Raw genomic sequence first — 15042 nt, 5'->3', positions numbered from 1 at the left:
CCTATATTCCTTCTAGCATGATATGTGGCACAGAAATAGTATGGTAAGTGCATATGCATGTTTTTATCAATGTCACTGCCAACTTGTTTATGAATAATAGAGTATCTGGATGAAGACGTGTACTCATGTCTTTCATACCTTCATATCATGCAGTGAAATGCGCAACAGGCTGACTTTGTCCGACTCGGATAGCAGCTCCACTCGGCTGATGCTGCTGAACTCAACCAGGGTGGATATCATGTTGAGCTTGTGGTTAATGACTTGACTCAACCCATACTTGGCTCCTACTAGCAAGCTGACCAGCACTTCCCTGTCCTGAAGCTGAGTATGGGAGAAAGTAGGCAAAAATACAACAAAATGCTATAAGACATTTATTAGGTACACCTGTTTACTTTCTTGTTAACACAAATAATGAATCACATGGCAGCAAGTCATATCATTTAGGCATCTAAATGTGGTGTAGATGACTTACTGAAGTTTAAACCAAAGATCAGAATGGGTAACAAACTGGATTTAAGAGACAGGCTGGTTTGAGTATATCAGAAACTGCTGATCTTGGATTTTCAGTAAAAAATTTGGATACTTGGATTTTCAGTAAAAAATTTAAAAGTACAGAAAATATCCAACAAGTGGCAAGATTCTTGATCACAGATATCATAGGAGAATAGGGTGACTGGTTTAAGATAACAAGCAACAATTTGCAGTATGCGGATGCCGTCTCTGAATTCACAACATGTCAAACTTTGAGGTAGCCGAGCTACAGCAGCAGAAGACTACGCCAGATGTCACTCCTGACGGCTAAGAACAAGAAAGTCAGGCTATGATTAACATAGGCTCTTTACATATGTATAAGAGACTCCACTATCTCTCTTTGGTACACTCTTCCTCTTTGGTTTACTAGATAAACTGTTAGCTTTCTTACAATAAGTGAATCATACCAGGATTCACTCGTAAGTGAGTGGGAACCCACAAGATTGTTTGTTTGGTCCGCACGAGAATTTGATAAACTTTCACACCTGCTGAAACGTAACGCACTGTCTAAGGAAACAAACTCTTTCTATTTAAAGTGTACCAAGCAGCTCTGGCATGAAAGTGACCAAACAGACTGAAAAAGCATTGCCTGGTCCCATAAGTCTCATTTTCAGCTGAGACAATAAGGTGGTCAGGCCAGAATTTGGCAAAAACAACCTGAAAGATCTTCCCTCCCAAGGAATGATGGTTCAAACTATGATGTGGGGAATATTTTCTTGGCACACTTTGGGCTCCTAAGTACCAACTGGGCATTGTTTAAATGTTACACCCTTCTTAAGTATTGTTGCTGACCGTGTCTATCACTTCATGACCTCAGTGTACCCAGCTTCTGATGACTACTTCCTGTAGGATAATGCACCATGTCTTAAAGATCCAGTAATGTTTGTTAACCATGACAATGAATTCACTGTATTCTAATGGCCTCCACAGTAGCCAGATGTATGTCATTCAAAAAATTTTTATGTGTTCCAATGGGGATTGTTTGTCAGATTAAGAGTATTTTTTTTTAATAATCTTTAAGCATTTATAAAACATACCTTCAAAAGCCCACATTTCTGTATTAGAAAAGTTTTTTTATTGGTCTGATGTAATATTTTAATCTTAAATGTTGTATTTTCATTAGCTGTAAGCAGAAAATCCTCATAATTGACAGGAATAAAGGCTTGAAAATATCAATTTTTGTACAGTTAATCTATAACCTTAGCCTGGATGTTTAACTGACAACTCTGTAGCATCTGCATGATGTCATGATGACAGCATAGACCAAAGTCTCTGAGATATGTTTCCAACACCTTATGCCACAAATAATTAGCGCAGCTCTGAAGCTAAAAGGGAGTCTAACACAGGAGTGTATCAGTACAGTCCTACCATGATGTACCTATGAATGTGGCTGGTGTTTTTATTTGAACAAACTGACTCTCAAAACTTAAAAAAAGGATCTTACCATCATTGTAGCTGTGTAAGATCGTGCACCATAGGAAATGACCTCTCCAAGCTGAGCAAGGTAGGCTAATCGAGCCTGTGTAGCTGATATTACCTGGAACACAAAAGTTGACATAAGAGGAGAGTAGATATAGTAAGACCAAGTAACAAATCCTCTGACTGTCTAAGTAAATATGCTCCTTTTTAGTTATTCTACTGCCCACTATTTATCATTTTCTATCTTGCTTTAGGTCATGTCACCACTTTAACCTCAGAGGGGATTAGCAGCTAAAATGTACCCCGCAGCCTCCACAATACTGCCGTATCTGTTTTGTAACGCCTTTCCTTTCACTCATCTGTCATTCCTCGTCTACCTTCTGCCGTGGCTCAAGCAGGGACTGGATCTTTTTGAGGTGGTAGCTAATTGCTTTCCTCAGGTCCTTCTCCCTCATGTTACTTAGCAGTGTGGGTGAGATAAAGCTGTCCAGGCCAAACTCCTTCCTGCCAAACACACATACAGAGAGGAATGAAAATCAAACTAATAAAACAAACTGCCTTGGTTGCCAGTCTTATTACTAGAAATAAATTATTTGTATAAAAAGACTCAAAAGCAAATTATATTGTTGTAAATGCAACCATGAAGCACTTTTGTTATTGAGAAGAACATCAACATGCTAAAATGTCTGGTTATTTAAATAAAACTGCAAACACCTTCTCCCATGTAGGGAAAAAACCTTTTCTGTCAGCAAACCGCTTTCTGATCTAACATTGGCATTGTTAGCAAGTTGACTTTATTTTGGTTGACAAGTACAGCCATAAAAGGTCAGAAGGTTTGCATAAATTCCAGTATGCATACCAGTTTGTGCTGTTAAACTTTTCCATGCATATCCGTAGATGTTGTAAAACACGCTGTTCTTGCTTTTCTTACATAATTGCAAACTACAAAAAAACTAACAGAATCCAGGATGTTGTGTAAGCAACTTGTCCAGGTCTCTGAACCTTCACTACTGTTTATCACAAAAACAGACAAATTTATTGATGCTATAATGTAAATAGTTTTGCAAAGTTAATACTGTTAGAAAGGCTGAACAAACAAGATGACCAGCCTAGAGATGGTACTTATGGTCATGTTTGCAGGAATATTTAAAATTCAGTTTTAAAGCTAAATGCAAACATAACATCAAATAGATAATCAAAACTCTGCTAAGATTTTGTTGCTGATGTACACCTAAACTGTTCTTTTTAAAAAGTAAAATTAGCACAAATGGTAAAATGTGGCAACATAAGGACAAAAAATCATTTGGCATAGCAGTTTTTCTTTACTAAAAAAAGCAGAAAGCTCTAAGAAAAGCAAAGCTGTTAGAGTACCCCTACTAGATATAAATATAAAGTCTCCAGCAAAAAAAAAGTTTTGCGATTATCCCCAACAGTAATTAAACAGTGAAAACTTAAATCACAAATGAGATAACGCAGTGAATATTTATTTTTTCTTCACCTCAAAGCAGACTGATACCCTTTAAGTATAGCTAATGACAACATTTGTATTAGTATATTCTGGGACCCAACTCCTCAGTGTATCGCAAAACAATAAACAGGGGTCTACAGAAACACTTTGTGCCTGGCTGCCTCAATGTGCCAGGGCAGCTGGGCTCCATGAAAAGGATTCCTCAAGATGGGATTCTAATAATGTGATTGGTTTTATTAAATCAAGACTGCGTCTTTCTGCAAAGGCAGGGGACATTGATAAAATAGAACCCTGTGTTTGTATGACTTTGCATGACTGGAACTCAGAAGGACAAAGGGTGAGAAGGTACAGTGCCATCCCACAAGGGTTTCCAACAACACCACTAGAGCTCCCAATTTCATCTCCATATCACCAGTCTGCCCCTCGCTGATGTATGCATGGCTGTTTGTGTTGATGTGAAATGTTGCCATGAGTGCAGGTGTGTACGTCTGAAGTGCAATAAAACTGGGGTTGCAATTGGGATGTTGGAGACGCCACGTCTTTGTCTCCCCCAACCCAGTCCCAAAGTCCTGTGTGTTTTTAATAAATTAAAATTGAGGTGCAGGATGGGGCCAAGATAAGCAGAGGAACAGCATTGTAAAGTAACCAACCACCATGCCTGCAAGGTCCACCATCCCACATACCAAGACTGAACTGTTGTGAGGTGTTCCATGTGTCTGGGAGGAGGGGGTGGGCGCCAAGACGCTGGCACAGCTGGGGCCAGCTCTCCAACGGGCCCAAGCCCTGTCCAGATTCCAATGCCATTCTTTGCTAAATCATTCATATGAACTAAAAAACTACCCACATCTGCAGCATAGTTTTCTAATATGCTCAAGTACACATTGTAAGTATGCAGTACCATGCTAAAGTATTCCTGCCCCTAAACCTTTTCACATGTTGACAAGTTACAACCACAAAGTTCAATGCATTGTAAAGAAATTTTAAGTGATAGACCAACACAACGTTGCACATAATAGAGAAGTAGAAGGAAAATGATTCATTGTTTTACAAAGAAAAATCATAAAAGAGTGTTCTTTATTGTGACACCCAAAATAAAAGACAATCTAGTGTAACTAACTAACTCTAGAAGTCATCTAAGATAGGGTACAATTATTACAGTTATTTTATTTTGTTTAGGGGTATCAAACAAATGAAATCCTGATAAAATACACTGAAGTTTGTGGTTCCAAACTAACAAAATGTAAAGAATATATATTCAAAAGATAGGATTAATATTGCCAGACAGTGTATCGCCACAGCACTAAAAACAGTCGATTAAGAAACACGCATGTGATTTTTTTGTCTTTTGCATAATATTGAAACACTCAAGTCACTCCATTCGGAAAGGTAATCACAACTCAGTACCTGACCTGTTGCCTAACCCTAAAACCAAGTCATAACCCTCATAAATCCTACTGTGCCTGTTAAAAACCACAATTACATCATCAGTGGTAAAGGAGATGCCTTAAGCTAATGTGTATTAGGCTATTGTCCTTATTACAATTAAACAAGAACACATATGCACACACACATGCTTAACATTTTCCATCACATTAATAGATTACATATTAGTGAGCATCTTCATCCTAGACCAATCATAATCCTAAAAGCGGCAGAGCAGCTCACTTTCTAGATCGTCAAAATTATGCTCACTACAAAAAGACAGCTAACAGTCATAAGTGACCTCTTTGTTGTAACCTTAAATTGACCCAGACACACACATAAGACTCACGTAATACTCTTTATAGATGTCCGGGTGTGTCCACAACTATCAAGTCTCTCATGCATGTGCAGAGCAGCCAGGCGGAGCGCCGTGTTACACTTCATCTCCACTGCAAAACGCTCCTGTAGCACATCTCCAACACTCTGAAAACAGAAACAATCACAATGAAATAGCAGTGCATTGCTTTTTTTGCTGTTTTTGCTCTAATGCCCCACTAACATCAACTTTATGGCAGAGATTTGTAAAATAGGCAACTCTGGAAGTGTCTTTAAGTAAAACCAACACTGGGAACCCCAAACTGTCAGGGAAAACAAACACAGCAGGATGCGAAGTCTGCTTTAAAACATTAAATCAGCATGACATAAGTGGCATCCCTGTGGCTTTTATTGTGCAAGTAAAATATGCACAGACTGTGTATGGGTTTGCATGTGTTGGTTTCACAATGAAGCTTTAAACTTGTGCATCATCAAAGTGGTGAATGCTTAGAACAGCAGATTCCCAAGATTACTAGAGATTCACAGAGGTGCAAGAAGAGAACAAAGTAACTGTTGTGCAAAAGAGGGGAATCATACGAGACACGGACAGTTTTTAAATGATCAGAGAGAAACAAGAAGCAGCTCCACAGCATTAACAAATCCTTCAGCTTTGATATTTCTTTGTTTTGGCGCTTTTTGAAGGAAAGTACGTTGAATCAAGCCATAAACTAAAAAAAAAAAAAAAACGATCTTTTCTAATTTTATAATATGAGAAGATTTTTCCAAGCTAGTCTGACTAAAAAAAATGTAAAGTAGTGCTGTTAAAAGGTTTCTCTGACCTGCAAAAAGTGATACTCAAAGGCCATGGGGTCATCCTGCAGCAGGTCTGTGGGGTCTCTGGGAATGAAACAAACCCTGAACAGACATCTGTAATCATGCGAGTCCTTTTTCTGCACCACCTGGTGGAGACAAAACATAGGAGATCCTAAACGCATAGCACTGACACTCAGCTGATGTGACCCTTCTTCTCTGCACACCAGGGTTATGTGGATTTGTCTGCAGATCCCTTACCTTTTGAATGAGCTCATCTTCATGCAGTAGCAAGAGTTTTGTGATGCTATACTGTTGCTCTAGTACCAAGCCAAAGTACTCAATCACCCGGATGGACAGTTTTTCCTTCAGAGTCAGAACAATGTCCTGGAAAGATAAAAAATAAAATCTTTTATCTCAGGCTGCTGATGCCAGATGGACCATCATACCCTCATCCTCAGGTTCCCTCTGGCTGGGAATAAAAAGAGGAATGCAAGCAGGAGAGCAGTTTTAAAGTAATAAACTTAATCCGACTGGTAGTGAGTTTTGGAAGCAATTATCCGTCCTAACACACAACCTCTTCCAGAGACATTTAGTTATTATCTTTCCATAATCAAGATTGTCTGTAGCAGCTGCAGCCTATGAACAAACTACAAATTACAAAGCAAACCCACATTCTCCTAGAAATCCTTTTACACAGAGACATTTAATAACTAAAACATCCAGTCTCAATAAGCAAACACCCCTACCTTGACAGCGGTTGTATTGTCAAACTTAAAGGCCTTGGTCTGCCCATTCTCTAGATAAACTTTTAGGACATTGGGAAGGAAGAGAAGAGAGTTTCCCTAGTGGACAATATAAGGACAAATCGGTTAGAGACAACTTAAAAAAAAAAAAAAAAGAAGATTTATTTGATCAAATAGATAAATATTTATTTTAAAAATATCATGAGGTTAATACATTTAAAATCTGGGAAATATCCAGTAAAAAGTAATTAATCAATGCCATTTGGTAGAGTTTTTTCAGTGTCACATAAAAAGGTTTCTACCTGAGTGTGCCCATTGACCACCACCTCTTCTGCAAAGCGCACTTTAACTGGATTACTCCTCAGACGAGCTCTCTTCTCAGCTGACATAATTGACGACTTGGGATTCTGCAACACACGTGCCATCACTTATAGGCAACCGTGAAATTACAAAATCAAGTCTGAGGCCTCAAACTATTTTAAAGAAACCATAGTTTGCACATTGCAATTCAGTTTTAAAATGAGGTAAGACAGTTAACCCTGTCAGAAGACGCAAACTTACTGTCACATGTTCAGAAATTAGCTGCTTGTGTTTAAATGAATGATGGTCTAATGACTCTGTGACCGTGTTAATATGTTGAGTTTCCTCTTTGTACTCACTGTCATGTGCCGCAGAATAGTCACATTGATACAATCCTCCAAGTCCCTGGGTGGAAAAAACCAACAGACAATAACACAGATGCATGAACGTCTTTCTGTATCTTTTTCTGACCTTTGCACACATTGAACCATTTCATTTTTATACATTCGTTTATTTTTATTGGGATTTCCTGTGATAGGCAAACACAAAGTAGTGCATAATCATTGAGTAGAAGGAAAAGGATAGATGGCTTTTAATTTTTTTACGAATCAAAATCTGAAAGTGTGGCATTTATTTAAATTCAGTCCAAACCTTTGTAGAACCACCTTTCACTTTAATTACAGCTGTAAGTTTTTGGGGGTATGTATCTACCAGTCTTGCACATCTTGAGACTGAAATGTAGGCCTATTCTTTGCAAAATAATTCAAACTCAAGTCAGACTGAATAGAGAATGTACGTTTTTAAGTCTTGCTAAAATTTCTCATTTGGATTTAGGCCTGTATTTTGACTGGACCATTCAAACCCATGAATATGATTTGATCTAATCCATTCTATTGTAACTCTGGTTGTACGTTTGGTGGCGCCTGAAGGGTCCTGCTTGAAGCTGAATCTCTTTCCCAGTTTAAAATCTATTTTACATTCGAACAGGTTTTCTTCCAGGATCAACCTGTATTTCGCTTCATCCATCTTTTCTACAGACCTGTCTACTCTGTTCGCTTTTCTTCATGATGCCCTGTAATGTTCTCCAACAAACCTCTGAGGCCTTCACAGAACAGTTGAATTTATACCGAAGTTAAATTAAACACAGGCTGTATTTACATATTAAGGAAAACTGTATTTTCTTTTGATTTTGAAGTTTATAATTGCAATGTGACAAAATATGGAAAGTTCAAGGGGTATGAACACTTGTCCAGGGTGCTGTTGTCAAGTGTTGTGTTTTAGGAGTTGGACCCATGTCCAGACAGGAACGCTGGATGAACAATGTGAAGATTCATTGAATAAAACAGAACACTTACAAGGGAGCACAAGGAGAGCAGGTCAAGGAACATAGGTGAAGAAAACAGCTATTGAAACGAGGCATGGAAAAACAGTCAGGCAAACACAATAATGGGAAGTGTAATGGGAGGAGCTAGCAGAGAACAAGGAGAACCAGAGAGCTTATAAGCTGATAGAAGTGTGGAGAATGACTTGGAATGCCGGCACGTTAATCAGGAGATAACATGGAGCAGCAGATGGTAAGCAGGGAGACTGAGGGAGGGAGACTAATAAACAGAAGAAAGCACTTAATCAAGGGGGAAACACAAATACTAACCTAAGAGAAATAAACCACAATACACAAATAAAAAAAACACAGGAATAAACTAAGAAACAAAGCACATAGGAATACCTAAACTGGAAACACCTTAGAAACTATAATGAACACAAAGAAATGAACAGGATACAGCAAGACCTTTTCGACCATAATAAACAACAGGGAGTTGATGAGAACACAAACAAAAGGCAAAGTACAAAAGAATCATAACATATGTAGGTATTTTACACATACAAAAACATGAATCACACACACTATCAGAAAGCATCACCAGAAAACAGCTCAGACGGGTTTGTCATAAACCTTAGATAGATATTCTCACCTTAAGATACTTTCCACCTGCTCTTCACTCAAATCCTCCATTACTTTATCATTTATCTGCAGCACCTGGTCCCCTGGGAATAGGATCCCATCTGCAGGGCTACCTGTGGCACACACACACACACACACACACACACACACACACACACAAAACTGAGCATAAACAATTGCTGCACACACAGGAACATGCACACGAACCACATGTAACAGAATTACACACATGCTCATTGAACAGGGCTGACTCAACAGTGTTGGGCTGAGCTCTCCAGGACATGAGGGGTTACAGTTATTCTGGGTTTCTTCCACTTCACCTCAGCTCTGCCTACTCTGGTTATTTATACTCATTTGTCTTCAGGCAAGTGAGAGGCACAGCCTTTTCATCTTACTCTGTAGCCAACGCTGTCACTTGCAAACCTACAGAACATATGTGTTTGTCAACACACAGGCTCATGGTTTCTCACAGCCCTGCCTGCCACCCATTTTTCACCTACTAATGGAATCCTGCACGCTTTCACAAAAACATTTACTGAAACACAGCTCCACCGTCCTACTGTCAAGCTTTTGTGACAGCTCAGCCATTCTCCTGAACTTTTTTGTTTTCATTCTCTTTATTTTTTATGTTATTGTTCCTCATCCTTTCCTCTAACATTTACTGCTTTACTGACTCCTCCCATCACTCTCATCTACCTTCCTTCACACTTTTGCACACTGTTTTCATCTCTGTCTGTATTTCAATTTAATCTGTCCACTGTCGACAAAACCCCCTCTCTCTGTTAGATGTTGTCCACAGTTATCACCTCCCTTTCACTTTCTCACCATCATTTTTTGGCAGCATATAGAAATTACAGAGATGAGGGAAGAGTGGAACTCTCAGCAGGGCTTTTTATCAGCTTATTTTACAAGACTGACGTGAAAGCGATGGATCAACAACTCCTCGACTTACCTGCCGCTGACACCTCCAATTAGAGAGGTCTAAATGTAAAGTGATTGAATTTAGGAAGGATGAGCAGGTGGCTTTGCTGTTTCAATGGCCCGCTCTGGCACATTGCCTTACATGATGGGTGAAGGCCAGGAGAGACTCAGCGTATCTGCATGTGTGTGTGTGTGTGTGTGTGTGTGTGTGTGTGTGTGTGTGGGCAGACAAAAATATGACTTGCTGCAGGCAGTACACAGTTGCATAAAGCAGGTGGCCATTTGGAGAGACAAATTAAGTCCACTCATCCACATAGTCAAACATTTGACACACACACACTCTCAATGTGTACCTGGGGCAACATCCCTGACCAGCAGGGGGGTGTCCGTGGTGAGAGTGAAGCCATGTCCGGTGCTGCGGTCCAGGACAGGGTCTCTGGTGATCTGCAGTGTCAGTTTGGCCTGGAAGCTCTGACTGGACAGACTGTTTGAGCGCTGCGACCTCCCATCACCAAGCAGACGCTCTCTAAGGAGGTCAGAAAGGTTGACAGGTCATCAAACTGAAGACAGCACAACACATCAAGAGATGTTAAAACAAAAATTTTAAATATTCTTTTTAATTTTGTGCACATTTAAAAACAAAATGTTTTCCATAAAATGTACTATTTGCATTATCTTTTCACTTAACAACACTTTATACTTTAAGAACTATAAGGCTTGAATTGGGCGGACATGCTTTCTGGGTGCTCTTGTTTTAAATTTGATGCCAGCAGCATTTTCCAAAATAACTCAGCGAAACATGTGAAGGGAGGGACGATCTTATTGGTTACTTGTTATACCAGCAATGTCAGAACATCTAACAGGAAACAAAAATGTGGAGATGAAATACTGAGAAATACTATAAAAAAATTAAAGTGTTCTTGCATGTAAAATTTGAGTAAAAAGAGTTTGGGGATTGCATCATGACCTGTAGATGATATTAGTAAAAAAAAAAACAATGGCACTGTGTACAAAAACATGTTACAGCAGAATGACTCCATACACAAAGAATGTCAACAATGAGCTGCCGTCTAGTCAACAGCTTGCATGACATAAACACTTTAGTCAACAATAAAGACAAACAACAAAATAAATAATTTTAATAGTGCTTTCAAGCAAAACAGAATATTAGAATCTAACGTTCTTGTTATACTTTCAATCAAATAGTTTGAAATGTTTCTATTCTACATTCACGTTTCATAAAGTGTGCAGGAATTCATAGATTCATAAAATCACCTCGGCAGAATGAGGTTCACATTCACATAACCATGAACAAACACCTTCATTTAAATCTAGCAGTATCATCCTCTTCCTGGGGCTACTCTTATGGTGGGTTGGTCACAACATGGCAAGGCCTTGCCTCTGAACAACTTCCAGAGAGTTTACTGAGCTTCCTTCTTTGCTGGGAATGGGAAACTACTACGCTGAGTAGAAGGATGACAGGCTTTCAAATGCATATTTGTGGTTTACTGTGGCATGTGTGTGAGAGGGACAGTAAGAGATTAAATATGTAATTGGCAATGTGGTATGTGGGTGTGGGGAGGAGATCTACTCTCTGCTTACATCAGGTTAAGAAATGGATCTTCAAATTCTTTGGTTTATTATCTCCAGTTATACGTTTGCTCCATATTGTTATGAGGATCAAACTCATTACATTTAAATAGTTGCTTTTAGAAGCCTCTCTAGCGGCAACAACTTTAAGTACCTGTTTTCTGCCTGATTTCAACAGTCTTTCACATGGTTGTTGAAGAATTTTAACCTTCTCTTCTTTATAATCTTGTTCAATTTGTGGGCATTAATTTATTCACAACTCTCTCACCACAGCATTTCAATAAGATCTAGGCCATTGTAACAGATATTATGTTGTAGATTATTTGCTTTGTTTGGGATTATTGTTCTGCTGCATCAGCTTTTATAAACCAAGCTTTTGTTGTCACTAAATAACTGCAAGGTGCCCAGCTTCTGTGGCTGCAAAACATCCTCAAATAATTACCCATGACCACCATGCTTGACAGTTACATGTGTTTGTGTTGATATGCTGTGTTTTGATTTTCACCAAACTGCATTATGACCATGTTAATTGGTCTCTCTAACTTGTCCTTAGGTATGAGCGTCTGTGTCTCTGTGTTGCCCTGCGATGGACAGGCAATCTGCCCAGGGTGTACCTCAACCCCTGAACCAATAACTGCTGAAGACAGACAACAGCCTGCATAACTCTGCAGGGATAATTTAAGTGCATTTGATTAGCTTTATTTTGATGTTCCTTCCCCTTGTAAATCATGTGGAAGAATCAGAACTTTCTTTTTCTGATGAATGTTCTACTACTTTTTCCCTTTTGTTTTCTTTTTCCAGGGCCGACAATTTTAAGCTCTCTATATATTTTGAATACACTGAAACCTTTTGTTTACCTTCAGGCACCCATGATGTTTTATGTGTTGTTTTGCAACCACACCCATTATGCAGCTTGTTCCCCAGGTATTTTAATTTTTCCCTTGATTTTCAAGAATTTTTATCAACTTTAAATGTGTTTTTTACACTCCTCTCTACGTCCTGTTCATCCTATACCTGCTCAGAGACTCCCGAGTACGTCGTATTATTGTTCCCACCACCTGCTGCACCCGATTGGTCCTCCGAGCTGGAGACCTGCTCCTACATCGCTCATTCTCCTCCATTTATCTGAAACAAAAAGGAACAGAGGAAGAGAGAAGCTTGAGAGTTGCTGACATTACTGCAAAGTAGCAAAACACAAGTGGGAAGAGGATGAAATAATCTGGAAGGATCAAAAAAATCTGAAAGCACTCTGGGTTTTTGTTCTGTCTGTTAGGATTGAGTAATTAGTGCCTGAATTGTGCTCCAGTTACGTTTATTTTTCCATGCTCTTTTATATGCAGCACATGTTGCCTAGCTTGAAAGCAATGAATAAACAGATATGTGGATGGAAAGCAGAAAAAAAGGTTTGGATGGGAGAACTAGATGGAGCTTTGTCAGCATGAGCAACAAGACACGACTAGATCAACAGCAACTGGACCATCACACAATAGCAGGATTGACATACAAATGTCAAAAAATATGCCACACTCTGCATGTGTGCTACAACTCTGCAGCTGTGTGTTTTTCTGCTTAGCTTGCCCTTTGAAGTATGGAGCTGTGGTGACATAGTGAATGATGTGGGGGCTCAGTTTGGCCCTCAGGGAGGCATGGCTGCACAGCGCTGACTTCAGTCCAAAAGTCAACTCTTTCTCTTTCCTCACCTTCTTTCTTCTCCTGTCAGCCTTTCAATACACAGCAACAGAGAAGGCAGACATGCTTTATTTTTTTATAGTATACTTTACAAAGTCAGTTACACTAAACATGTTTATGTTCATTCTGTGTTACAAGGCAAAACTTTCAGAGCTGCTAAATCAGAGTTACAGTGCCATGCAAAACTATTTATACAACTGAGGTGTTCCACATTTCAATACCATTAAATCACAAACATCAGTGGATTTTATGTGGTAGAGCAACACAAAGTATTACATGTTTTGTAGAATATAAGGAAAACAATACATGGCTCCCAAAATGTTTACCAAAATAAATTTGAAAAGTGTGGTGTGCATTTATCCCGATAACCCTAAAAACAGTAAACCAGATGCCTTCAGTAGTCACCTTTTAAGTAGAGTCCACCTCTGAAATTTCATCTCTCAATAAATCCAGGTGTTTTGTGACCTCAGAGTTTTGTTAAAGATCATCAAGAACAAACAACATCATAAGGACCAAGGAACACACCAGGTAAATCGGGGAGGACGTCGTGGAGAAGTTTAAAGCAGGGTTAGATTAGAAAACGGTATCCGAGGCTTTAAAATTATATGGCGCAACTGCAAAAAACCAAGACATGGCCTTCCACCTAAAATGGATAGGACAGCAACAATCAGAGAAGCAGGCAAGAAACCAACAGTAACTTTGGAGGAGCTGCAGAGATCCACAGCTGAGGTAGGAGAATCTGTTGACAGGATATTAATTATGCACTCCACAAATCCTTCATGAAGGAATGGCAAAACCCCAGTCACTGTTGAAATTCCTGTTTATAATTTGCCTCGAACCATGTAGGGGACAGAATGAAAACATTAAAGATGATGCTCAGATCAGATGAGACCAAAATGGGCAGCCTGCGTAACACCATGTGTTGCAAAAAGCTAACACTGAACATCTTGCTGAACACATTATCCCCAGAGTGAAACCATGTGGTGGCTACATCTTGCCATAAAGATGCTTTTCTTCAGGAGGGACTGGGACCCTGGTCAGAGATGATGGGAAGATAGATGGAGGTAATTGAGGGTCAATCCTGGAGGAAACCTGCCATAGGCTCACAAACAATTGAGACTGGAGTGGAACCTTCCAGCAGAACAATGGCCCTAATTATACAGCCAGAGCTACTGTGATTCAGTTTAGAGAAAATTTCATTCATGTGTTAGAATGTCCCAGTCAAAGTCCAGAGGTAAATTCAACTGAGGATCTACGGCAGCCTTTAACATCCAATTTGCCTGAGCTTGAGCTATTTAGCAAATAAAATTTCACAACATTTTCAGTTTCTAAATACAAACCTCAGAACACTTGCAGCTGCAATTGTAGTGAAAGGTCATATGGACTCAAAGGAACTGAATACAGACATGCTCCACACCTTTCAGATTTTTATTTGTGAGACATTGTTAAAATTATGTATTTTTTCATTTCCCTTTGCAGTAATACACTGTATTATGTTGATATAATAAATAAAATACCAAAAACCTTTAACTTTGTGGTTGCAATGTAACAAAATGTAAAAACAGTTGAAGAGGGTGGGGGTTAGGGTATTAATAAAACATGGCTTTGTGTCTAAATGTATGGATACTTAAGTTTATTTTCTTTAAATCTTTGTGTGCTGCTGTTGCCTTCACTGCCCTCTTTAAACCAATAGATGAAATAAATCCAGAATCTTTGGCCAGGATGATGAGATGATGAGACCTCAACCCAGACCTCATCAATGTGGCTAGCGATGATGGATGTGCCTCTGAACCCTAACGATCCAAAGAGAAACTTGGCCAAGAGTTTTTGATCAGCTTTCAGAAATGTGGGGCCAACTTGTGCAAGCC

General features: G+C 39.2%; 1 protein-coding gene across 4 annotated transcripts in view; it reads right to left on the bottom strand.

Moving 5' to 3' along the window:
- Positions 1-15042, bottom strand: part of frmpd1b (FERM and PDZ domain containing 1b) — a 34978-nt gene that overhangs the window by 7303 nt on the left and 12633 nt on the right. For 3 of the 4 annotated variants that reach the window (XM_047353685.1, XM_047353684.1, XM_047353687.1), the window contains 12 exons: positions 12500-12610; positions 10249-10421; positions 8985-9087; positions 7371-7416; positions 7014-7118; positions 6715-6810; positions 6227-6352; positions 5995-6114; positions 5190-5323; positions 2328-2454; positions 1976-2068; positions 139-321 (listed from right to left, as the gene is read on the bottom strand). In XM_047353685.1, the coding sequence (XP_047209641.1) occupies positions 139-321; positions 1976-2068; positions 2328-2454; positions 5190-5323; positions 5995-6114; positions 6227-6352; positions 6715-6810; positions 7014-7118; positions 7371-7416; positions 8985-9087; positions 10249-10421; positions 12500-12606 (1413 nt within the window). In that variant the 5' untranslated portion in view covers positions 12607-12610. Of the gene's footprint in view, positions 1-138; positions 322-1975; positions 2069-2327; positions 2455-5189; positions 5324-5994; positions 6115-6226; positions 6353-6714; positions 6811-7013; positions 7119-7370; positions 7417-8984; positions 9088-10248; positions 10422-12499; positions 12611-13185; positions 13201-15042 lie in introns of those variants that run through there. The other variant, XM_047353686.1, reaches the window with a different exon arrangement.

Source organism: Girardinichthys multiradiatus, chromosome 23 (genome assembly GCF_021462225.1).
Source record: "Girardinichthys multiradiatus isolate DD_20200921_A chromosome 23, DD_fGirMul_XY1, whole genome shotgun sequence".
In the NCBI taxonomy this organism is placed as follows: Eukaryota; Metazoa; Chordata; class Actinopteri; order Cyprinodontiformes; family Goodeidae; genus Girardinichthys; species Girardinichthys multiradiatus.
The sequence above is the reverse complement of the archived record's forward strand: the minus strand, read 5'-3'. Positions and strand labels throughout refer to the sequence as shown.